General features: G+C 42.0%; 1 protein-coding gene across 1 annotated transcript; it reads right to left on the bottom strand.

Annotated features, from left to right (window-relative positions):
• Positions 1 to 608: 608 nt before the first annotated feature.
• Atp6ap2 (ATPase H+ transporting accessory protein 2) lies at positions 609 to 26,924 on the bottom strand. Its single transcript, XM_077106977.1, has 9 exons — positions 26,773 to 26,924; positions 20,060 to 20,190; positions 17,973 to 18,104; positions 10,445 to 10,540; positions 10,144 to 10,281; positions 8,777 to 8,830; positions 7,041 to 7,190; positions 4,965 to 5,084; positions 609 to 1,670 (listed from the first exon to the last, which is right to left on the bottom strand). The coding sequence occupies exons 1-9, from the start codon at positions 26,810 to 26,812 to the stop codon at positions 1,479 to 1,481; spliced, it is 1,053 nt and encodes a 350-aa protein (XP_076963092.1). The 5' UTR covers positions 26,813 to 26,924; the 3' UTR covers positions 609 to 1,478.

The raw sequence follows: 26,924 nt of genomic DNA, 5'->3' as shown, positions 1-26,924 counted from the left end.
CCCAAATAAATGTGAATTGAAAATTCTATGTGTCTTTTAGGAAATAAAAGCATAGTCGGAGGCATTTACCTTTAAAAGTTCTTCATATCCTAACCAATTCATTGCTTATTTATCTTTAAAAAATGCTACATGAAAGCCGGTATGGTGGCGCATGCCTGTAATCCCAGGGACTCAGGAGGCTGAGGCAGGAGGATCGAAAGTTCCAGGCCAACCTCAGCAACTTAGTGACACCCATTGAGACCGTGTCTCAAAATAAAAAACAAAAAGGGCTGGGGATGCGGCTCAGTGTTGAGCACCCCTGGGCTCAATCCCCAGTACGAAAACAACAAAAAAATCAAAAATGCTATAGGAAGATTTAAGCCTTTCCAACATAGGCAGGTGTGAATTTTTCATGTATTTTATATAAGTTCAATAACAAGTATGATAATTAAAGTGTCTTCCTTATATTGGTGTGGAATCTCAAGAGGCAGTGAGAATACCCAAATGTTAAAAAAAAAAAAAAAAAAACCCAGCATGATCCCATGTGTATAACCAACAGCCAGTACTGACGGAAAGAAGAACGCCTATTAGGTTTGTACCATGCAGATTTAGTATTGAAATGACACAAATTTGGAATCATTAACTTTATTTGTCACTCCTTAAAGACATTGGTCCACTTCCACATGAAAAGCAGAAATCATCCACTTCACTTAATATCTTAGAGAATGAAGTTGTACCACAAACCATAGTAGATTCACAGGGGGAAGAGTTACTGAAATAAAAATATTTTCTATTCCTGCCTCAAGATGTCCCCCAAAGATCTGCTTTTGAGTATCTAATTACAAGCATCTGTAACTCCACGTGTCTCCTCTTGAAGCAATGTAGTATTTTTAATACCCTTACAAGACCATGCACATCACCGAACTTGCAGAAGAGGTTAAAAAAACAGCTATCCTGTCAATCAGCTCCAAATCTAAGCGACTGCATAAGCACATCCAGTATTTGAAAGGGCTGCTTTAAGTTAAAAACCTTTGCTCTTGTTTTCAGAGATATTTACATCAAATTAAGACATTTACAAATGGTTCATAGTATATGAGAACCCAAGTATAATTTTCATCTATCCTGTGTAAGGAAGTTAAGCATTCATAAGCTGCTCTAATAAAACTCAGTGCATTTTCCCAACATAAATAACAAGCTACTCTAAGTGTTTTACATGTCTCTCAGTGCATATCTCCAAATCTATTATATGGAATGAAATTACATTATTAAATGGCTATATCATGACATTCAAGCATATTATGGAATCTATTACATCATTTGATTCACATCAATACTAGAAGTCACTCTAAAAAAACATCACAGGCACACACAAAATAGAGAACAAAATTTGCTATTTGTTTTAATCAAGTATACTATCTACTTTAAACCACACTAAAAGATATATTTTAATAAAATGGCCAATTTCCAAACCCCTAGCCTAAGTGTGGCATGAGGAGAGCTCAGTCCATTCGGATCTTCTGGTTTGTCATCCTGTAAATGATGCTATCATATCCAGGATCCATGTTCCAAATATTGTAAGAGGTGATGATCACGGCCAAAGCCAAGGCGATCATTATCCAAAGTACCATATTGAAAACAACTGAATATTCAAAATTATACTTATATGCAAGGTTATAGGGACTGGCTGGTTTCTGCAATGAAGAAAAGGAAAGAGAAAATCAAATTTTAAGATACAACATTATCCTAATTTAGTGTGTGTGACTCGCTGTCTAGCAAACACTTATCCACAAGTGGCCTAAGAGCTACTTGTACTGGGCAGAACCAGGAAGGGGAGTCTTCAGGGAGAAGACACTGGCACCGTGGGTGGAAGTGTAAACTGATCCAACTGCTTGAGAAACTGGCAACACCCGGTGTAGCTGAAGGCAGGCGTATCCTGCCATCCGGGTAAGTCCATGAGTGAACCGAGAGCCTGTGCAGCCATCAGCCACACAGTGGGCGGGTATGAGGATGTGGCCGTACAGTGGGCGACACAGAAGTGAGGGGACTGATTCCCGCTCTATTCATAAGTCTGTGTGACTCTGAAAAATAACACTGAGCAAAGAACACAGAAAAATAATGAGGTAGGATTCCATGTGTACAAAACTGAAACAGGCAAAACCAAACAGCTCTGTTTTAAGGATAAATATGCAGAGTCAAACTGCAAGGGAAAGCGACGGGGTGGCTGCGGTGATTACGAGCCAAGTCACTGTGGGTGGGGGTGGGGGACTCCAGGGGACAGGGGTTCAGCATTTGTATTCTTTAAATAATATTAAAGATGTAACAAGCTGTGGAAGAGTGAGCACCTTCATGTTTCTAAAAGAGGAAAACAGGCTTCTTCAACTACACAGGCAACTTGGTTCATTGTGGCTAAAGAATATAAAGCGTAGGCCAGGGCTGGGGACAGCTCAGGGGCCAAGTGTTTTCCTGTCCTGCAGGAGGCCCTGGGGTTGGTCCCCAGCACTGGAAAAACAAAATGAATATAAAAAATAAAGAGCAGGACTATAACAAGAGACAAAGCTAATGCAGGCAAGCCATGGGGGCCTGGCTTTGAGCCCACAGCAACGAGAAGACAGGACACGGCTCAGGCAGGAAGCCAGCTTCGTGATCAGGGTCTCCTTTAGAAAAGATGACGGTGATGATGAAGTGTACAGGTGGATCTGGGAAGGGACAGCTGAAAAGCAGGGAGACAGACTGGGGTGTGGCAGCGTAGTGAGGTGGCAGAAAGGAGGGCGGGGTGCCTGGCAGACGGTGTCAGAGCTCTGCTTGTTCTACCACCCCAGGCCCTGGTACATCGTGGGCACTTGGCAAACGATTCCTTGAACTGTTCTTAGCTGTCCCCTTATGCTAACAGAAGACAGTGACTTCAACTGGAGGAGGGGATGGGGGCACAGATCCCGTGTTTACCTGCGGGAGCTTAGAGTTGAGGCCAAGGACCTCACACCCCGAGACCTTCTTTGGTTTCTATTTGATACAGCAGGCTCACACCCAGCCGAAGTGCACACTGCAGTGATTTTCAGCTCACTGACAGGGTTGCACAGTCTTTGCTGCAACCTAATGTTACTCCATCTCCATCAGCGCTCTAGAAAGCAAGCCCACGTGAGGCCTTCTCTCTGTGAACAGGCCAGACACTGGATGCAGGAGAGTGATGAACAGGGACGACAGGCAGGTGACCAGACGAAATGACATTCCATGGAATGTTTGATGCCAACTTCCCATTGCAAAGGATTCCTTTGGGTCTCTTACAGTTTTACAAATAAGAAAATTCTGGAGATTTTAGACAGCATACCTGAAGCGCTAACTCAACCTCGTAGGTAAAGCAAATCTGACCTCACCTCACTCTTGCCCCTAATAACACATCTGGTCATTTGAGAGGCTACTTTCCCAGAAACTCAAGTCGTGCATTAAAAGAGCTGATTGGTAAAGGCAGCCTAGCACATCACAGGAGACACAATAATTCAGCTCTACACAAGGGACTGGTCAAACTCCAAAACTGGGGCCTTCTTCAAGATGGCTTCTCTCTGGGGTCACTTCATAAACTCGGCAGGCCTACCGTGGCAGTATTCAAGTTTTCCCATTAAATTCAAATCTGTCTGAAGGCTCTGCTTTCGGGGTCAGCTCCCATTTCTTTAATCAGTTTAGACATATTCTGTGGCTTCTCCTCACTTGCTGTTGTCCCTATGTGCTATGGAGGTCTCACCAGCGTGGGACCAGGTTTTCTGTTGATTTCTTGGCTGGGGCTTCCCAAAACGGCAGGTGACACAAATTGGAGCCCCTCACCCACAGGTAGGGGGCCCTGTTGTTGAGAACATCTCTACTCCCAACAGACTGGCCACCCAGAGCTCAAGCTGCTGGTAGGCAGAATGTTCAAGAGTCTCCCCTCTCAGGAGGGCACAGCATTTTCAAGGTCCCCAGCTTTATAGGGAGGTGTCAGTTCTCATCCCCTCCCCCACAGGGAGTCAGAGGCTCCTCACCTGGTTTTTGGATTTTTTGGTGCTGGGGATTGAACCCAGGGCCTCCCCAGCCCCTGATGGATGTCCTTAGTTTGGCCTGCTTCTTTGCTTACCCTGCAAAAATCTTTACCTTTTGAGAGCTGAGCTATGCACTTAAAAAGGCTTTTTATTTTTCATCCAGTGCTTCTAGATGCCTTACAGCAGACACTGGTGGTAGCTGCAGGGTAAGCGGGGCGTCTGTCTGGCCTGCTATGTGTCTTAAACACAGAAAACCAATCTAAAGCCGGTGTCTCCAGACTGCCTTTGGCAGGCATCAGCTTCAGCCCTCTCACCCCAGGTCTCTCCCTGCCATCTGTAAACGGAGTGACATGGGTCTGAAGGGTACAGAAGTGACTAGGGAGCTGACGGCAGTAAGTGACGAGGCCAACAGTAAGTAACGTTCTTGGCTACGTGGCATCTAGAGTGTCTATACCACCATTTCCCACCCCCAGATTTCCTGAAGCCATATATCTGTCTAAGATCATGAACACACACGGTTTTCCGCAGCCAGCAACCTCGCCTCTCGCTCTAAATGCTTAAACTCAAAGCAAGATCCATATCAAAAAACTATGGCGGTAAACCAAAATTTTAAAGACCTACACAAGGAGGATTCCAGAAATAAGGGACTGTGCTGCCAAGACAGTGTTCCTTCTAAAAGAGCAGAGTTCATCAGTTGAGAGCGCCCCGCCACGCCCTCAGTGACTGCTGATGTCCCCTGAACATACCAATATTGGAACTCTCTTACTGCCCTGGAAGATTTACTTTTATCCCTAACTCATATTCTTACAGTATCTGATGGTAGCCCCAGAGAACTGAGTATTATTGGCTAAAGCACAGAACCTTGTGAATAATCAATGAATATTTGAACTGAAATTGTTTTTCAGATTTACTGACGGCCCATTCATGTCACCTAGAGGTGACAGAGGATTTAATTTTTTCAAAAGAAATCATGCTCACCTCTTCTTTTGCCTCAAGGATAGTTCTTGTCTTCCTCATAAGGGATGTGTCAAATGATTTGACAGTCACTAACTCTACCACTGCATTCCCACCATAAAGATTGTACATGTCATCTGCAAACTAAAAGGAAGTTGTTAACATTGTGATGAATCTCCAATATGTTTTGTCTTCATTTTTTAGTTGTTGGTGGACCTTTATTTTTCACTTATTTATATGTGGTTCTGAGAATCGAACCCAGTGCCTCACACATGCTAGGCAAGTGCTCTGCCACTGAGCCACAATCCCAGTCCCCATTTTTATTTTTAAGTGACAAAAATTGTATATAGTTATCCCTCAGCACCTGTGGGGGACTGGTTCCGGGACCCTCCTGGGAATGCAAAATGTGCAGATGCTCAAGTCCCTTACATAAAATGGTGTAGTATCTGTAAAGAACCTACGCATATCCTCCCATATACTTACCAACACATACGGACCTATGCATATCCTCCCGTATACTTACCAATGCATACGAACCTACGCATATCCTCCCGTATACTTACCTACTTACTTTTCTTTTTGTCCTGGGGATTGAGCCCAGGGGTGCATAACCACTGAGCCATATCCCCAATCCTTTCTATGTTTTGAGACAGGGTCTCACTAAGTTGCTCAAGACATCATTAAGTTTCTCAGGCTGGCTCTGAACTCACTATCCTCCTGCCTCAGCCTCCTGAGCTACTGGGATTTCAGGTATGCGCCACTGTGCCTGGCTTCCGGTATACTTTAAATCTTCTTTTGGTTCCTTATAATACCTAATACAGTGTCCATGCTGTGTTAATAGACTGCGTTGTTCAGGGAATAATGGCAAGGGGGAAAGTCTGTACACATTCAGCACAGATGCACGTTTTTTCCCTAAATATTTCCAATCCTTGGTTGAATCTCCAGATATGGAACCCATGGATAGATATTTATCATATGCAATATTTGTTATAAGATATATATACAGCTAGGCGTGATGATGCACGTCTGTAATCCCAGAGACTCAGGAGGCTGAGGTGGAAGGACTGCAAGTTGGAGGCCAGCCTTAGCAACTGAGCAAGAGTCTGTTTCAAAAAAGGTAGAGATGTTGCTCAGTGGTAGAGCACCCTGGGTTCAATCCCCAGTACCACAAAAATAAACAAAGTACACACACATTGTGGAATGGTTAAACCAAGATAATTAACATGCATCACCATCATTTTCTGTGGCAAGTCAAATACAAACTCATTTAAATTATGTGTAAAGCTTCTGTTCTTTGACAACATATTCCTACCTACTGGATCATGATATATGCTATGTCTTAAAATAGGCAAGACTAAAGATTTTGATTATGTTGAAATATTCAGAAAAGTGTTGAGCTTTAATATATATTCAAATGCTCAAAATAAGATTACTTTAAGAGACTGAACTTGTTGGCATATAAACTGGGGGAAGGGAAGTAGGAAAGGGAAATGAAGAGATGTTCCTAAGTGGTCTATGATTAATCACAAACGTCTACAAAGATTTACGCAGGAAGCTTCACTGAGGAGTTATAGGTGAGTAACGTGGAGGGCAGAAAAGAACAGGCGTTTGTTATGCATTGGCTGCGTGTCTGCTGTGCTCGGTTTTCTAGTTCAGTACCTGATAGTGTTTAATGGGCACCGAGTTTCAATTGGGAAAGATGAAAAAGTTTTATTAGAGATGATGACGGTTGCAGAATACAGGACTGTATCTAATGCCACTTAAACATGGCTACAATGGTTACATTTTACATTATATATATTTTACCAGAATAAAAAATATATATCATGCTGTAGTTATCAATCATTTCCTAATACTATCCCTGCCAGCATTAGAAAGAGGTAGCCCAATATATACCTTTGACCCTATTTTATTCTTGCCACTATAATTAGAACACCCTCCAAGCAGTCAAGACCTCACTCAACGGCATTTCACATGGATCCCCAGCACCACAAACAACCCTCACACACAAGAAAAAGTGTCCTCACATAGCAGATTTTCCCATTAAGAGCAAAAAGTGAAATGTCACATTCCGACCTCTCGTGCGACACTGAAGTTTACCTTTTGCAGAGCATCAACAAGGATCCTAGAAGCATCTCTGAACTGCTCAGAGTCTTCCCCGTAACGTTTCCCAATTTCATCCAAACCTGCTAGCTCCAGTGAGTACAGATCAGGAGAGTGATCCTTGGCTAGATGCTTATGACGGGACAACTGAGGAGGACAAATAAAAAAAGGTGACAGATAACGTGTGGCGTATAACAGCTGATTCAAGTTTCACACCTAAATAAACTTGGCTTCCACAGTACCCCAGCCACGCCCACAGCCTGTGGTCGAAAATGGTGGTAATGGGGAACTGGTTTAAATGGGAGTTTCTGATAAATCCCACCCAAGTCTCATTTTGGGGAACACTTACAGAACTCCTTAAATATTCAATAAAAGTTCTTAATAAAATTGTTAGGTTTTTTTTCAAAGTTTTTTTTTTCTTTATGACAGCGGAATGCATTACAGTTCTTGTTACACATGTAGAGCACATGTTTTCCTATCTCTGGTTGTATACATAGCATATTCACACCAATTTGTGTCTTCATACCTGTACTTTGGATAATAAGGATCATCACATTCCACCATCATTAATTACCCCATGCCCCCTCCCTTCCCCTCCCACCCCTCTGCCCTATCTAACAAAATTGTTAGTTTTACACCAGGTGCGGTGGCATATGCCTATAGTCCAGCTACAAGCGAAGCTGAGGCAGGAGGATTATAAATTTGAAAACAGCCTGGGAAACTTCATGAGACCCTGTCTTAGAATTAAAAAAAAGTTGGGCACACAGCTCAGTGATAGAGCACTTGCCTAGCATGTGTGAGACCCTGGGGTCAATCCCCAGCCCTGCACACATTTTTTTTTTTTAAACACAACTGCTTAGTTTAAAAACTCAGCTATGGGGAAGCACACAAGGAACAGCTGGTTGGACCAGTTTGATCCCAGGAATTAGTGAACCATCAGGCGCTACTCCCCACAAACCCTCCCTCGCCACTTTCACAGATCCCCAGCGTTGAACTTCCCGATTCCTCAACCCAGTACTGGCTGAAAAAGTTTAAGAAACAACTTCACAAGCTACCAAAGAGGTAAGAATTTCTATTTCAGTTACAAGGATGAGTAACTCAAAAAAAAAAAAAGAAGCCCTTCAGACAGATGTATTCCTTCTCGACTTGGTTGACAGTATTATTTATCCCAACTGTTACTTCTTGTTTTTCAACACAAAGCTACAGATGTAGGAATTATGTCTTAATGGCTGATCAGAAATCAATGCCCAAGTTGGAACTCCAGCCAAGGTATTCTTATTCCCAGGACTATTTTGTGGAGGACATACTGTCTCCTCTAAAAGGAGAAATGCAAAAATAATTTCACGCTCACATGAGTTTGGAATGCCCAGTACCAATACTAATTTCTCAATTTTCATGGGGTCTTAAATCTAGACATTCCGTTCTTTTATTCTGCATTTTCAGGGATTGAATCCAAAGCTTCACAGCTGTTAGGCAAGTGTTCTATTACTGAGCTACGTCACTGGCCCTTTTTATTTGTTGAGACAGGATCTTATTAAGTTGCGCACGCTGGCCTTGAACTTGTGATTCTCCTGTCTCTGCCTCCCAAGTAGCTGGGATTACAGGTGTGTGTGCACTGCCATGCCTGGTTTAGGGCATACATGTCATGCTTTCCAACTGGGTTCACTATCGCAGTGAAGGAGTTTATAGACATCAGAATAAATGGAACTGAAAAATTCAAGCAGCCTACTTACCAAACTTGAGATATCATGTAGCACTTGCAGTTCCGAAAGAAATAGCAGGTCAACCTTCAGAGACCAAAAAAACCCAAAATGAACATTATTTTAAATATGTGTTACAGGTCTATATTTGCCATTTATCAAGTAAAATACAGGCTATTACAAATATTAATCCCATAAGTAAAATTATATAATTTCCCCCTCTTTGGTAAGTTCGCGGCAACTGACAAGGCGTACACAGGCAGGGTGCAGCTGGTAGGAGAGCGCTTACCCAGCATGCCTGAGGCCCTGGGTGCCACCCACAGCACCAGGACAAAACTGCACGTAAAACACTGCTTCCTAACAGAAAGGTAGTGGCCATCCCTTAACACAGTGACTGCCACTCAACAGCTATACTTCTGACAGAACCATGATCCATCATCTGAATTCCACTGTGGTTTTTCCTCAGGGCATCACGATATCCCGTCACGGGCCAGCATGCTCACTCCCCTTGAATACTCTCCATACTGGACAATGGAAAATAGTGGTTCTGGTTGCCCAAAGTAGGTAAATGGTGGACGTCGTCACAAAGGTGGCATGCCATGTGATTACAAGGGTGCAAAAGCAGACGATGAAGCTGAAAGGCAGCGGTCAAAGATGCGGGTGCCCCTTCCACCACAGTGTCCAGAATGAATGAGAAAAACCTAGCAACACGTCGGCAGCGGCCATGATGCCAGCTCCCGCATTACCAGGTGGACACAGCTCCTCCACGGAGACACTGCGGTTCCTGGCTTGTGTGGATGAACAGGGGCAACCCTGCCACTAGAATATAACATTACTACAGCTCGATTCACAACAAAGACTGGTTTACTCATGAGATCATTAAGATGATTACGCCATGAGCCAGGTATGGTGCCACACCCCTGTCACCCCGGCAACTCGGGAGGCTGAGGCAGGAGGATTCCAAGACCAGCCTCAAGCAATTTAATGAGACCCTAAGCAACTTTGTGAAACCTAGTTTCAAAATAAAAAGGGCACAGGGCTGGGGCTGGGGCTTGGTGGTAGAGTGCTTGCCTGGCATGTGTGAGGCCCTGGGTTCCAACCCCAGCACCACATAAAAAATCTAAATAAACAAAATGAAGGTTTTGTGTCTACCTACAACTAAAAATATTTTTTTTAAAAAAGGCTCCAGATATTGCTCAGTGGTTAAGCATCCCCAGGTTCATTCCCCGGTAACCCCCCACCCAAAACAAGAATATTACACCAGTGGAAAAAAACAATTTACTCCAGCAGTAAATCTGTATTTTTTTTATTTTCTAAAAATTCTAACATTTCAAAGTAACGTAAGGAATGGAAAGTTAACAATGATATTTATCTTTTCATTCAACAAGTGCACTACTTACTTCATTGTTCCTACTCAGAGAATTGAGGGGAAGTGAATTGAGAACGGAGTTTTCTTGAAACAGGCGACTACGGAGCTGCCGCAACGTGACTGAAAGGTCTTCAAACACCGAGTTTGCCTTCCCCACCATATACACTCTCTGCAACGAGAACCCCAGACTGAAGTCACCCACAGTCTACAGCCCGTTCAGCACAAGGAGGTCTGACAGTATTTTTCATAAAACTGTTTTTCAATTTTTATTAAGTCATGAAAGCTGCTTTTATTTTTTTTAAAGCATCTTAAATAAAAACTTTAGCACTTACTTCCTCACTAGGAGCCAATTGCAAAACTACGGGAGTTTCTTCAGAAAACAAGGAGTGAATGGAATTTGCGACGCTGTCAAGACTAAAAGGAACCGCCTGCGATTTAAGAATAAGACCACAGTTATTTTCTGAATGAAAGTAGGAAAAAAAGCCATTCAGATGGTATTAAGAAAGAAACCTGGGGACTTTGGTTTTGGTACCTGGGGCACTTTACTGCTGAGCTACATCCTCAGCTCTTTTTAATTTAATTTTTCTTTTGCAGCAGGGTCTTACTAAGTTGCTGAGGTTGGTCTCTAACTTGCAATCCTCCTGTCTCAGCCTCCTGAACTGCTAGGATTACAGACATGTGCTCCTGGGTGGCACCGGTACTTTTTATGGAAATTTGGAAGATGAACACCTGGAGCCCTTTTAAGGCTATAGAGGATTAAACAGCCCCCTAGTGAGCAGAGTCTGTATTCCCAATGTGACTAGATGAGATACAGCTCAAACATGGACAGGACACTATGTAGCACAAACCATTTTCTGGTGGTCATTCATGTACTTGAAGCAACAACGCATTTGGTTTCAATATTGATTAAACATGCTACAATGAATGTGTAAAGTATTTACTTGTATTTAAGAGATTTGAGGAATCAGAAGTACTGAATTTAATTGAAATTAGACCTCATTTTCCATTTTGAAATATTTTTTTTAAAGAGAGAGTGAGAGAGGAGAGAGAGAGAGAGAGAGAGAGAGAGAGAGAGAGAGAGAGAGAGAGAGAATTTTTAATATTTATTTTTTAGTTATCGGCGGATACAACATCTTTGTTTGTATGTGGTGCTGAGGATCGAACCCGGGCCGCACGCATGCCAGGCGAGCGCGCTACCGCTTGAGCCACATCCCCAGCCCTATTTTGAAATATTTTAAATGGATAATAAGATTTAGAGTTCATCTTCAGATAGACTGAAGACTCTCAGACAGGCTATAAAAGTATACTCCAAGAATTTAAGGCTCTTATCTTAGAAATGCATGAAGGTATCAGTAGACGGAAATACCCAACTCTGACAAGACCTCCTTATTTACTTGAGATTTGTATCAAAATATAACAAGCAATCCATACTCATTGTTGAATTCATTAGGAAAGTCTGAGTTCATGTTGGAGACATTTTATCCTGATCCACAGCAGAATTTTAGTGATTATTTTTTTGTTGCTTTCTTCACTCTGTTATCTGGTATAAAAATGTAGTAACAATATGTCATCACTCTTGATTTTAGTAAGACTATGTTAATAATTGTGAAGGTGTTAATATTTTTAATTTTTTTATATATCCTAATGTTAATTATAAAAAAGAACTATGTACATGTTATATTATCAAAATATATATAACATGCAAACAATATAGTGTACATATCCTGGGGTAACAACTCAATAAGCGTTTATACAAATGTATGCATTCATGTAACCCACGCAGACAGGAGGCACCCGAGAAGCATCAGCACCCGAGAAGCACCCACCTCCACCCCCAGGGTGACCAAAATGCTGGCTTCTATCTCCATAGTTGGCTTTGTTCAACATTTTTTTTCAAAGTCTAATTAACATTTATGGAACAAAAGCAGAATATACATATTTTTTCAAATATCCATGGAGACTTTACCAAAGTAAACCATATCCTAGGGAGTGAATAAAAAGGTTTTTTTTTTTGGTTCTACATTATTTTAAAAAATAAATTGTAGTAATTTCCCCATAAAAATTATGTTATTCCTGATATTACTTTATTAAAATAAGCAATACAGCAGTGTTTCTGCTTTAGTAGAGATTTTTTAGTGATTTTTTCCCAATAGTTCCCTTTACTACTTACAAGTTCATGTTTATAAGGAGCAAATTAATGCTAATGTGGTGCGGGCAGGCAGAAATCAATGTGATTATATAAATCTCACTGATGAAATCCCAGCATCAAAATTAAGTTTATCAATTTTATACTTCTGTGAAATGAAATCAATTTTTCTGTTACTCAAGATGCACATTAACTCTTCCCAAAATTCTCTTAAAATGAGTTTATGAGTAACTGAGGTGGGGGGAAGGATGTGCAAACTTGCAAAAGCACACTGTGACCAGCCCCCCAAGTCACCGCAAGTGCTTTCCTTTTGGGATCACAGTCACCTCCTCAGGCTTTGCAGGGAAAACACAAGCGAGTGACAAACTTCCCAATCTCATTTCACCTAGTGAAATGGCGCTTGGGTCAGGAAAGTTGAAGGTAAATGCTAACATGTCCCTAGCAATCGCACAGGAGAAGCGAATGAATCAGATGACTGCCAGACTGTGAAGGAGAAAAAATAGTTATCTAGACAACCAAGCTCACCAAGCAAGAAGCCGAGCTGCTAAGAACACGGCAACTGTTTTCTGCCACCATATTCTAAGGAAAGGCCCGTTTGTCCAGGAGTTTCTGTATCTACAGGACTTAAAACAGCTAGCTAATCAAATGGAAGCTTCATTAAGTGGAATTCTAAGACACTCTGGTTTTAAGGTTTTGTGGGGTCTGTCATCTGAGCCTTCTGTATCGTTCCCCATCTTCTGCCAGGAAAAGTATTCTAAGCAGCCAATCAGGGGCAAGCAATAAAAGGAGCTCTCTTCACAGCTTCTCATGTAAAGTGAGACTAGTCTGTTTTAAAATGTTTGGTTTTGGATTATATGCTAATAAAAATCTTGCAATGGCATTTTGGTTTTTTATATATTTATTTTAAAGAAACTCCACAATGATTTTTCCCAGGAATCACATAATAAATGCCATTAATACTCTTGGTGAAAATGTTCTGCCTTCCGATCTTTATTGTTTCCTTCCTTCCACTTTACTTGCATTTACTATGAAACTTTTTGGTTTCTTGTTTTTTCTTTTTTTAAAATATTTTTTAGTTGTCAATGGACCTTTATTTATTTTTTTATCATTTTCATTTTTTAAAAATTTGTTTTAATTAGTTACACATGACAGTACAATGATCTTGACATATCATACATTTGGACCTTTATTTTATTTATTTTATGTGGCGCTGAGGATTGAACTCGGGGCCTCACATATGCTAGGCAAGCACTCTACCACTGAGCCACAACCCCAGCCCACTTTTTGGTTTCTTTAGCTTATTAATTTCCAATCTTATATAACCTAAATTGCCTAGTATGTGCATCTTAAGCTATAAATTTCCCTTTTACACTGGGTGTGATGCAACACCTGCAATCCCAGAGGCTCAGGAGGCCAAGGCAGGAGAATCGCAAGTTCAAAGCCAGTCTCAGCAACTTAGTAAGGCATCTGGCAACTTAGCAAGACCCTGTCTCAAAACAAAAAATTTAAGAAGGGCTGGGGATGTGGCTCAGTGGTAAAGTGCCCCTTGGTTCAATCCCCAGTACCAAACCAAACAAAACAAATCCCTTTTCTTACCACTTCAGCTGTTCAGCTGAACCCCACACAATTTTTAAATATAAGGTTCATTATTATTCAGTTCTAAATAATTTGGAAATTTCTACAGTGATTTCCTCTTTAACCCATGAATTATTCAGGAGTGCATCTATTCCAACTGTCTTTCTTGTTGTCTTTTTAAAATAAATGAATTTTCAAGAATTACATATACACAGAGTTGAAAGAGACAAATAGTTCTATAAGACATTTTATGAAAAATGTTTGCCTCGCCCCTCCTTTCCCATTCTTCTGAGGCACTCTCAAATCCTTTTGTTTTTACCACCTTCTTTAAATAAGATGCTTATGTGACTACATTTTGATTTTCAAGTGTAGGCATTATCTATTTACTGTCCATTCTAGAAAACAAGGACTTAGCTCTCCCGCATCACCAACCATAAACTCATCCTCTTTCCATCTTTCAACAGACGCAGCAGAATTGTCCCTGGATCGGTGTTGTTTCATTCTTATGACTATCTATGTAATATTCTCACCCAGCCTCACACTAGGAAATCGCCACTTTTCCAGCCCACAATGGCAATGAGGGGAAATCTGCTCTCATTCTACTCTCATTCCTTGGTAATGACAATGTCTTTTCTCTCTGAGAGCTTTTAAGATTTCCCATTTCCTTGATGATTCTTCAATTTCACTACGCCTAGGTGTTGTTTTGGACTTGGCCTCCTGGATATTCGGTATGCTTTAAATCTGCAGTGTCACATTTTTTGTTTGTTTTTATCATTTCCAAATACTTATTTTATTCTTAATTGACAAATAATAATTGTATACAGTTATGGGGTAGAATGTGATGTTTTGAAACATGTTTACAAGGTGGGATGGTTAAATATTAGGCTAACTAACAATCTCATATACTTTTTTTTTTTGTGTGTGTGTGTGTGTGTGGTGAAAACATTTAAGACCTACTCTTTTTTTTTTTTAGTTGATGGACCTTTATTCATTTATTATTTATATGTGGTGCTGAGATTTGAACCCAATGCCTCACACATGCTAGGCAAGCACTCTGTCACTAAGCCACAAGCCCAACCCTAAGATCTACTTTTTTAGCAATTTGAAAATGCAATTCATTCAACTGCCTGTAACCTCAGTTGCTTGGGAGGCTGAGGCAGGAAGATTGTAAGTTTGAGGCCAGCCTGGGCATCTCAGTGAGATCCTCTCTCAAAATACAAAAGGAGGGACTGGGGATGTAGCTCAGTGGTAAAATATCTCTGGGTTCATTCCCCAGTACCACGACCCCCTCCGCAAAAACCCACAATGCATTATTATTTATGATAGTCACTATTTTGTGCATTAGACCCCTGAAGCATGAGCCAGCAATTCTACTTCTGGCATATGTCCCAAGGAGGAGTCGGAATCAGCTTGCCAAAGAGATTTCCACACTCCATGTTGATTGCAGTATTAGTCACTATAGCTTTGTTATGAAAGCAGCCTAGGTACCTACCCATAAGCAGAAAATGGATAAAGAAATGTGGTAGGGCTGGGACGTAGCTCAATTGTAGAGCATTTGCCTAGTATGCAAGAGGCCCTGGGTTCAATCCCCAGCACTGGAAAAAAAATTGTGATATATAAATATATATATATATATATACACACACACACACACACACACACACACACATACACACACACAGATATAGATACATACATACATACAGTGAATTACTATTCAACTTTAAAGGGAGGCAGACATCCTGTTATTTATAACAACACCGGGGAACTTTGAGGACATTATGTTAAATGAAATAAGCCTGGCACATTAGAAAACATACTGCATATTCTCACATATGAAATCTACAAAAAAGTTGAACTCATAGAAATAGAAAGAGAAAGGTAGTTACCAAAGGCTGGGTAGGAGGGCTGGTGGATGGAACAGGGGTATGTTGATCCAGATATGTTTTTTGGTTTTGTTTTGTTTTGACATTGGGGATTGAACTCAGGGGCACTCGACCACTGAGCCACAACCCCAGCCCTATTTTGTATTTTATTTAGAGACAGGGTCTCACTGAGTTGCTTAGGGTCTTACTTTTACTGAGGCTGGCTTTGAACTCGTGATCCTCCTGCCTTAGCTTCCTGAGACGCTGAGATTACAGGCGTGCGCCACCATGCCCAGCTCAGATACTTTTTTAAGGTATCATTTTGTTATTATTTTCAGATTTAACTGCACTGCGTTCAGAGAGGGTGGTTAATATGATCCTGATTCTTTATCATTTGTTCCGATTTGCCTTGTGGTCTAGTACATGCTTGTTTTGTAAGCATGCCATGTGTGCTTGGAAATCGGCCATAGGAAAGTCTGAAAAACAAATGCCCAGAAAATCAGCATCGCACAGACCACAGTCTTATAGTAAAATGAAAAAATTTAAGTTAGAAATTATTAAAAAAATAACCCAGGGCTGGGGCTATAGCTCAGTGGTAGAGCACTTGCCTTGCACACATGAGGCACTGGGTTCGATCCTCAGCACCACATAAAAATGAATCTACAACTATCTACAACTAAGAAATATTTTTTAAAAAAGAACCCATACATTTGGAAATGAAAAAAAATTTCTAAATAACTCATCACAATCTAAATTCTGAAATATTTAGAATATCAACAAACATATCACCGATCAAAAATGTCTTACAACTGCCTCGCGTGTCTTACAGTTTCTATTGCACAATTTGAATACACATTCTAAAATGGCTTTTCAGCTGATCTAGGAAGATGAGGTGTTACTGTGGCTGACACCTTTCTCGGGGCATTTTGTTTTTTCCTTCAAGTACTTTCTGACTTTCCTTCAATTATTTATTGTCCCCGTGCTGGGGAGACAAGCCAAGGCCTCGCACAGGCTAAGTAAGTGCTCTACCACTGAGCTACACCCTTGGTGCACACCTTCAATTTTTTATAACAGCTAAAGAAGGTGTCCCTACAGGGTGAGTGGTGAATTCGGAAGGAACCTCCCTACCCCTGTAATTCAGATTTCTCTGGGGGAATCTGGGGCCCATGGCCCAGGGCGGCAAGCCAGCTCCTCTGCAGCAGCCCCAGGCAGCTGGGGTTTCATTAGTCCCTTTCTCAAGAGCAAGTGGACAGACAGCATTTTACAGCTCCTCACCTTCGGCAGGAAACATCCTTTCAGTGTCAGCTCCTGCTTACCACGGTGGCCTCTGAGTTTTCTATTTCTATCTGGCACCTGTGTGCACCCCTGTCTTGCTTTCAAGGTAGCTGTGATCATGAAAATGTTTTGTGACCTTTTTTTAATATTTATTTTTGAGTTGTAGTTGGACACAATACCTTCATTTTTTTTAAAGAGAGAGAGAGAGAGAGAGAGAGAGAGAGAGAGAAAGAGAGAAAATTTTTTAATATTTATTTATTTTTTTAGTTTTCGGTGGACACAACATCTTTATTTTATTTGTATGTGGTGCTGAGGATCGAACCCAGCGCCTCGCGCATGCCAGGCGAGCGTGCTACCGCTTGAGCCACATCCCCAGCATTAATACCTTTATTTTATTCATTTATTTTTATGTGGTGCTGAGAATCGAACCCAGGGCCTCTCCCATGCTAGGCGAGCGCTCTACTGCTGAGCCACAACCCCAGCCCTGTTTTGTGATTTTATCCAGCACGTCCATGTGCTTGCAGTGGATGGAGGGCCTCTCCCATCAGCTCATCGCCAACGTTGCCTGAAAGGCCAGTGAAGGAATAAGGGAGCCAGCAAACAGCCTTTTGTCTCAGAGGGAAAGTTCTAAAGGGAAGATGACAGGACAATGCCCAAGAAAATGTCAGAAGGACACACCCTCAAGTGGCTCTCTTTTAGTGGCACTCTTTCTCAAGCTTCTGACCATTCTGAGCAGGGCAACTTGTCTATCTCTTATCTTCGAAAGAATTCTCACCCATGGAGAATGGCCAGGTTTCCATAACTTGATAACTACCATTATCTTTTTAATGAAACTGTGTTCTGAAAAGAATTTCGAAAGAGAGTGTGTTTTAAAGAAATTGTGTATCCAAACAAACAAACAAACAAAAAAGTGTGTTTAGCATGCTTGAGGTCTTGGGTTCCATCCCTAGCACTAGCACTTCCCCACAAAAACTTTTAGTGCGAGAGAGATAGACTCACATTCTCCAAAGGGTAAGAGATGACACTGCCTGGAGGGAGAGCCAGCTTGTCTACTCCCTTCACCATCACCATAATGGTAGCCCGGGGCCGATGAAACAGGTTCCCCACAGCAAGTCCTGGCCAAGAAAGATCCTAAATGTCGAAAGGCATAAAATGGTGCTTAATTATCAACCCAGAAAACCATCGCCCCATAATATCAACTAAGCTAAGTTAAGGGGTTCTGATGACCCTGGCCAAGAAAATTCACGGGGACAATAATCATTTTATAAAATAAATAGTAGCTGCAATCTCCTAATCAAGGATGCTGATTTCTACCTTCTTCATTTTCTTAAGATTCTGGATTTGAAACAAAGTCTACTAAGAAATCAGCTCAAACTTGCTGTGGGGGAAAAAAAAAAGCAGGCAAGTAAACACAAAACAAGGACTTTTTAAATTCCACATTGCAAAACATTCTCCTCTTCCTATAACCATGGACAATTTCTTCCTCTACATCATTTTGTATCCTTACATATGGAATCACCTTTCTCTCTCTCAGTGACATAGCAAGACTGTCATTATAAAATTCTCTTTAGACTAAATACAAACAAAATCCCTTCTGAAAGTAACTCATGTCAGTTTACTAACAATTTTCTTTTTTTAATACCAGGAATTGAACTCAGGGGAACTCAACCACTGAGCCACATCCCCTGCCTTTTTTTGTATTTTATTTAGAGACAGGGTCTCACTGAGTTGCTAACTACCTCAATAAATTACTGAGGCTGGCTTTGAACTTGGAATCCTCCAGCCTCAGCCTCCCAAGTTGCTGGGATTACAGGTGTGCACCATCCACTATGCCTGGCCAGTTTACTAACAATTATTTCTAAAGGTAATTTTAATAGCCATTTGGAGTCAAATTTAAGGTTGTAGGGTTTGGAGTATAGCTCAGTGGTAGAGCACTTACTAAGCATGTGTGAAGCCCTAGGTTCCATCCTCAGCACACACACACACAAAAAATCAAAAAAACAATTCATTAAGGTTATAAAGAATTTAGGTAGAACTTTCATCCTTAAACATACAAATATGTTCACCCTGGTTGCCCAGAGATGACACAGAGCCAGGGGTTCCACCCTTTGGCCCAGCAGCTCAGCAGTTCCCATGAGTAGCTTCTTGCAAGCACACTAAGGATCTAGAAGGAAAGTTCCTTTTGGTGACTGAAGATATCTAGGGACCACATCGAATTCACTACATGCATAATGCGGGAGGAGACAATAAGAAAGCAAAATGCATCTCTTTCCTTCTAAGCCCTGAGCTTCAGATTTCTGGGATTGGCTGGATATAGACAACCTACGCTACAATCATGTAAGCAGCCAGTGACTACAACACATAATAGTTTCAGACTAAGAAACCAAGGTCCTAGGCTGCCCCAGGACTACATGATTACCACGTTATTTTCCTAGTCTCAGACAAGATGTGTATCTAATATTATCATTTATAGCAAATCTATCACCTGCACTAAAAGAAAAGATATATCCTATTAATAGTAGAATACCTCTGTTTATTTACTATGTGTCAATTAAAAATAAAGATATATTTAGCCAGGTACACTGGCGCACGCCTGTAATCCCAGCAGTTCCTGAGGCTGGAGGCAGGAGGATCTTGAGTTCAAAGCCAGCCTCAGAAAAAGCCAGGCCCTAAGCAACTCAGTGAGACTCTGTCTCTAAATAAAATATAAAAAAGTGCTGGGGATGTGGCTCAGTGGTTGAGCACCCCTGAGTTCAATCCCTGGTACCCTCCCCACCCCAAAAAAAGATATATTTAAAAAATATTTAAAAGCTAAAAAAAATAGGACAAATGCATTATCTGGCATACAAAGAATTTTTGAACGATGACTAAATAATTACATGGTAAATAATTTATAATAATTTTATTTCAGAAACTAAGCTTGAAGCACTTTTCAAAAATCTCCCCAACCAGAAATGAGCTTTCAAAAACTTTAGTAATCAGTAGTGAATATACCTATATATGTTTGTTACTTCCTTGGTCTCTTAGAAGAAATCAGCAAATGTGTTTTTAGAAAGAATTGCAAGCATTTAAAAATATATACATACTTCTTTCACGGAGAAGCCCATGGATAATGCAGCCACATCTGGGATTCTTTCTCCTGGTATAGGCCAATTTCCATTTCGGAAAACAACAGACCCTGGTGATCTTAATATACTGAACTCATTCCCCAAAACCCCTGAAAAGAAAACAGATTCAATGAATTATCAGCACCATAACTCTTTTGTACCCACCTTGAAAACTGTTAAATATAATACATGTTTCCCCACCATCCACCAACTTGGCATACTAAATTACAGTTGACGAAATGCTGAATCCTCAATGTCAACAAATTATTTTTCAAAGTTTAAGTTGAACCCAGGGCCTGTGCATGCAAGGCAAGCACTCTACCAACTGAGCTATAGTCCCAGCCCAAGTTCATATATTCTGCTCGAACAAAAGTACAACCACGAAACAGGATTTTCCTAATGATGTAGACACCTTCCTACAGACAACACCTAAAAGGCACATGTGACCATCTGGCAAAAATTAGCAGTCAGTGGCATTTCTCCAGAATTTAAAAACAACAACAACAAAAAGTAAAACCCTGGCACAGGCTAAAAAGAAAGAAAACTTAAAATCTCTAAATTATTTCTACCCTCGACCCTCTCTACCAAGTGTGAATTCATAAAGTTTCTAGTATCTCATTATAAGACTTTATAAGACTTTAGTATGTTCTTATCTCAGGATAGATCAATGTCCTACATGCAAACCTAGTGAAATGAGAACTGTCAAGTGGAGGGTGCCTGTGACCAGTCACAAAATAAAACAATTCAGACTTTAGAAACAAAGTCCACGCGGTATTTTCAGTCAACCTATCTGGAGGGTGTGAAAAGGTATTCTGTAATGATTAAGTCAACTACTCCAAGGGTATGGTGTCTGGATTTAAAGATAAAGGCTAATTGAATAAAGGGACCATTTTTATAAGTCCTCCAAGGATAAGGCTAAGGTTTTTGGCTTCTTTTTTTTTAACCTTTATTTTATTTATTTATTTTTATGTGGTGCTGAGGATCAAACCCAGGGCCTCACATGTGCTAGGCAAGCGCTCTACCGCTGAGCCCCAGCCCCAGCCCCAGCCCCAGGTTTTTGGCTTCTTCCCCCATTATGTATTAACCCAGTGGTGTCTAGTTTATACAAGGCAAGGAACTAGTGGAAAGTTTTAGGTTCTTATGAAAATATCAGCTGCAAGTCCAAAACAAATCTTGGCTCGTATAGGAAGATGAGACTTTAATAAAGCAGGGCTGTTGTTCTCGACTTAGAGAAGTACCATTTACAGGGAATAGGAATAAAGTTTGGAAGCGCCAGTAAATGTCTTGGTGTTGCAGTATTGACGGTAAATAAAAGGCCTCGGGATGGTGCTGATACAACACAAAGACTTAGGTTTCAATTTGACACAGCAGCCAGGACAGGGATTTCCAAATCATTCTAGCCAGAGGCAGTTCAAAAACTAGCAGACTGGAAGGGTCACTTGTAACCCACAGACATCTTGGTTCGCTAAACTGTAAGGAAAATGGGGCAGCACAAGACCTATGCTTTCCAAGTACCATTCGCTTTTAAGGAACCATATTTTCACCTGGAGTACCTTTGTTTTGAGATGTGGCCCTACTCACTCAACCCTGCAAAAGCCATACTATTTAACTTTGTGTCACCTTTGTAGTTAGATTAACCTCCATGGACATACAACAAACTCTTTCATGAGGCTACTGCTTTAGGAAACCTTAGAAATAGGCTCCTATACAGAGAAGGGTCACCTTGTCCAAACTTCTGCTCACTGCAGGTATCACAGCTCTGGGGCGCCTGGCTGCAAGCCACCCATACTTGACTTGAACATCACCAATCATGAGGAACCCCATCTCAATTTACAAACACTGTATTTACCTGAAGTCAGCTCCACTGTCCCAACATTCTAGTCCTTTGAAAAGTTGTTCCTCCTTGTACTGAACTGAAATGGGCTCCCTGACGTTCAGCTTCTTGGGTTATCACTCAGTCTCACCTGATAACCTTGTCCCCAGAAAGAAGAGGAATTCCTCTCCTCATCACCAATTTATCTGCACAAGCCCCTCCCTGTATGTCCTCTCCCTCCAGACATGAGGGCAGGGATGGCCCCCTCCACTCTAACAGAGGCTTGAGTTCAGCCTTCTTAGGGACTTTCATTCATTCACCTACAAAGTTAAGCCACTATTCTGAGACAGACAACATATCAGAAGATAGGCGACGATATGGTGGTAGGCATAGAAAGATGTCCCTGAAGAAAATCAGCTCTGTGAAGGAGGGACTTGTGTCTTGTTCACTCAGTATCCCCAGGGTAAGATCGGTGCTGGACCAATTGGTACTCAATAAATACTTGCTCAGTTAATGAGTGAATGAAGTCACACCTCAAACTACCAACATTCCCCTTTCAAAAACATGCTGAGGGTGTGCCCATTCTAAAATTAAAATGACAAACAATAACTCCCAAACCACTACCAGCCTCTGCTTCCCTTCAAAGGAAGAATCCTAGGACTGGAATCAATCATGACCTGCTTCTCTACCTCCTGGACGCTACCCAGCTACCAACCCCAGAGTTCCTGATCCCTCCGCCAAGTCCAAAAGACAATTTTCAGCCCTTAATTTACTGAACTTCCCGAAGCATCTGAAATGGGAATACCCTCCTTGAAAATCTCCTTTCTTGAACTTCACGAAGCCAGGGTCCCTGGTTTTCCTTCAATCCCTCTAGTTGCTTTCCTGTTTCTCTTCTCATCCTTTGAAGCAGTGATGGCCCAACTTTTTAGATTTCAACCCTTTCAGCACAAAGATGGAAGGAAGCCCGTACATATGTGTATATGTGTGTACACGTGGGTGCAAGCATATGCTGCACACTTGTACTAAAATAATAGGCTACAGGGCTGGGGATGTAGCTCAGAGGTAGAGCACTTGCCTAGGATGCTTGAGGCCATTGGGTTTAATCCCCAGAACTGTAATAATAACAATGATATTAATACTAACAACAATAGGCTATATATTTGTACTACATTACAAAGCACACAGAAATGAAAATTTCTAATAAGATTGATACCTGTATAGTATTCTTCCCAATCTAATCATGAGAAAACATCAAACTGAGGGACATTAACAAGTGACCATTACTGTTTACAAAAAGATGACTTTTTAAAGTTCTAGTATATTCTCCTAACATCTAAATGGATCACCTACCATATTCCACTTCGGAGATCTGAGAGCTCCATTCTTGACCCCCTACTTTCCTATTTTATAGAGCTCTCCCTGGCTGAGCCCATCCACTCCTAGGTTGTGAACACAGAAATGCACTGATGCCTCCCAGATTTTTATTTCCAGCCTAGATCTCCCTTAGGTCTGAGACCTATATACTCAACAGTCTGTTGACATTTCCTTCTAAGTCCCACCTGCCCTTCAGACTCAACAGGTTTAAAACTGGATCTACCATCTTTCCACATGCTTCTCCTGCATTCTTTGGCTCCAAAAAGGTTTCCACCTTCTGCCCAGTTGCTTGAATCAGTTGCCTTTAAATATATATCGTTTAGTTTTCAGCAGACACAACATCTTTATTTGTATGTGGTGCTGAGGATCGAACCCAGCACCGCGTGCATGCCAGGCAAGCGCGCTACCGCTTGAGCCACATCCCCAGCCCCAAAATATATTTTTTTTAAACCTAAAAAACAATTTTGGTATTTGGATTGAACCCAGGGGTGTTTAACCACTGAGCCACATCCCCAGCCCTTTTTATGTTTTCACTAAGTTGCTTAGGGTCTCCCTAAGTTGCTGAGGCTGGCCTTAAACTTGTGATCCTCCTGCCTCAGCCTCCTGAGCCACAGGGATTACAGGCACGTGCCAAAACGGCTGGAACTTTTAAATCCTTTTGCAGCACCACGACTAATTGAACCACCGAATTCCACTGAGTGCTTTTTCTTATCATCTCCTGAATCCTTTTCCCTCAGTGTCCCTCACCAGGTTTGCTAAATCTGGCTGCCTCTATGACCCTGTGGTGTCACTCTCTGATCCAGTTTTCTCATCACTTTTACAAAATACAAATGTGTTTGTCCACCTCTCTGCTTAAATGTCCAGAGCCTCTGACGCAAATCTAAAACATAATAGCCCAGAGGCCTTAGCAACCTTACTTCTGGGATCTCTCCAACTTAGCCCCTATACATTCTTGCCTCAGCAAACTATTTGCTCTTTTCCTTTTACGTGTCTGTGCTTCTGTCTAAAATGCCTTTTTTTTCTTTCTGTGTATTTTCTTTTCTTGCTGGGAATGCTACACAAGTGCTCTCCCACTGAGTTATATCCCTAGCCCTTAAAATGTCCTTTCTTTTCACCCCAACCTTTCCCGTACTTGCCCTGTGAGGTACCTCCCCAGTCTGGGTGAGAGGCTCCGTGTCCTTCTAAGAACTCCATCATACTATGCTATGATCTATGAATGGATGGAATCTATCAATATGAAAAAAGGGGGGGGGTCTAGTTTTGTCCTCCTGGGTATCAGTGACCAAATCAACTCCATCTTCTACATGATATCCCTTAAATTCCATGTGATTCACTCTTTGCCTTTCCTCTCAAGGTTAAATATCTGATTTTTTTTTTCAAATACTCCTCAGGACATGATATTTATAACTCTAGTTCCTTAGTTCTCTTTCCAGTTCTGTAACCATGTTTTAAAAGATTTTGATTTTCTTCTCAAATAGAGAAGTTGGAGCTCTTGAAGATGTTTTCCATTAAATTACACTTAGTCATTGTGGAAAATAATAATTTAACCTCATCTGACAAGACCCAGCAATGCAGAAGTTCTTGGTTTGTAGAAACTAGATCATTCTAGTAAGGAAAGCATGTTTAAACCATGTACAGAAACAATTATTTGATGTCAGACTCAAAACCAAACCAGAAAACCTAAACCTCACTGAATCAAAACAACGTCATTAAAGCAGACAATTTCAACAGATGTTTTGTTTAAAGCACAGTATTAAAGGGAAGATTTTCTTAATTTCAAAAACTCAATTAAAATAAAAAATTCACCTAAAGTATCGTCTTTTCTTGTGTGTGTGGTACTGACAATTGAACCTGGGGGCACTCTACCTCTGAGCTATATTCCCAGCCCTGTTTATGTATTTCTTATTTTGAGACACGGCTTGTTAGTCATTAAGACAGGCCTCCTCGAACATGGCAATCCTCCCCCTCAGCCTCCAGAGTGGCTGGAATTAGAGGCCTGAGCCACTATGCCCAATCCAAAGTATCTTAATGGACAGATCAGAATGACCTTTTCAAAGTCAGCTAACGAAAAGAAACAAAAAGCTAGGTGTGGTGGCACACCTCTGTAGTTCCAGTGATTCAGGAAGCTGAGGCAGGAGGATCACCAAGGCCAGCCTCAGCCATTTAGCAAGACTGTCCCGAAATAAAAAATAAAAAGGGCCGGGTTGGGAGTATAGCTCAGTGGTAGAGCATTCCTGGGTTCAATCCCTGGTTTCACACACAAAAAAAGAAAGAAAATAAATATAACTATTATCAGCACACATCCCTGAGCACCTCCAGAGATGGAAGAGAGCTACCCATTTCAAGAACATCACTGGTCTATACCTCCCACAGAATTAAATTGTCATTCCTGACGCAGGACCTCCCACAGCATAGGCACAGACCTCCCACTGGTTTTAAAGTGACACATGGGAGACCAGGGCACCAATTCCTCCAAGTTGTTCTCAACTTGGGCTCTTGTTGCCCATAGTGTGCATTCCCTGGCTCGGTCTCCATCACACTCACATTCTCCCATGCAGCACTGCCTTTGCCACAACACACATTATGGAAAAGGCCCGTGCTTTGGAGCCAGTTGGTCTGGGTTCAAGTCCAGCTTCACTACTCACTGCCTGTATGGTGTTGAATAATCTATTTAGGTTTGATCACTCTGCAAAACGAGGACGACACCCTTTTCTGAGGATTGCTGTCAAATGCAATGCATTACCACATAATACACAAGTTGAGAGGCCAAATGTTCGCTGATTTCCACTCTTGCTCAATGCTAGGGAACCCAGGTTCCTCTCAGAAAGCTGCCATTGATTTGACATGTGACCCTAAGGATGTGACTCACATCCCAGTTTCCAAATCCTTAAAACTGGGAACTGTGACAAACTATGGAGAGGTGCTTTGTGTTCACCTGAAGATACAAACCACATAAAATAATGACACCACCCCAATTTTTACATCCTGAAACATACTTGAGTTAGAGCCGTCACCATTATTGATGACAACCACTACATTGAAGACATTAACCGAATGCAAAGAATAATAATAAAGGCAGCAGCCAATGGCAGCTAAGGAATCGACCTTTCCTTCTTCGCAGCGGGCTGTGGTTCACCAGTCCATTGAGAAATGCGCCCGACCTCCGAAGGGCCTCCCGAGCCGGAAGAGGAGGCCAGGCTGATTGGAGGTTGGCGGCACTGCGGGAGGACGCGCCTTCCTCAAAAAGGCGGAGGGTGGAGGCCAGCTCCGAGAACCCCCCAAGGAGCCCGGCCCTGGCCCTGGACCGTCGTTCCCTAAGGCCGCACCGCTACGAGCGGATCCCGGGGAACAGCCCTGAGAGAGGCGGCTGAGGCGAGGCCGCCTCTGGCTGCCCGCACTGCGGCATCCGCCGGGCAGCCGCCCACCCCCGGCCGCCCGGGACCCCCGAGCCCCGCGGCGCAGGGCTTCCCGAAGCACGTCCCGCACGTCCGCCCCGACTCCTCACCCGCCACCGACAAGCACAGGATCACGGCGAGCACAGCCATGGTGCCGCGGCGGCTTCAGCAGCGCAGGGCGACACTGAGAGGGCGGGCGGGATTCGAGCGACCACCGCAGCTTGAGTGGGTGACGCGCTTGATATCGCTCCGATTCCGAGAA

The sequence above is a fragment of the Callospermophilus lateralis genome, chromosome X (genome assembly GCF_048772815.1).
Source record: "Callospermophilus lateralis isolate mCalLat2 chromosome X, mCalLat2.hap1, whole genome shotgun sequence".
In the NCBI taxonomy this organism is placed as follows: Eukaryota; Metazoa; Chordata; class Mammalia; order Rodentia; family Sciuridae; genus Callospermophilus; species Callospermophilus lateralis.
Note: the sequence above shows the minus strand (reverse complement) of the source record. Positions and strands in the feature narration are given on the sequence as shown.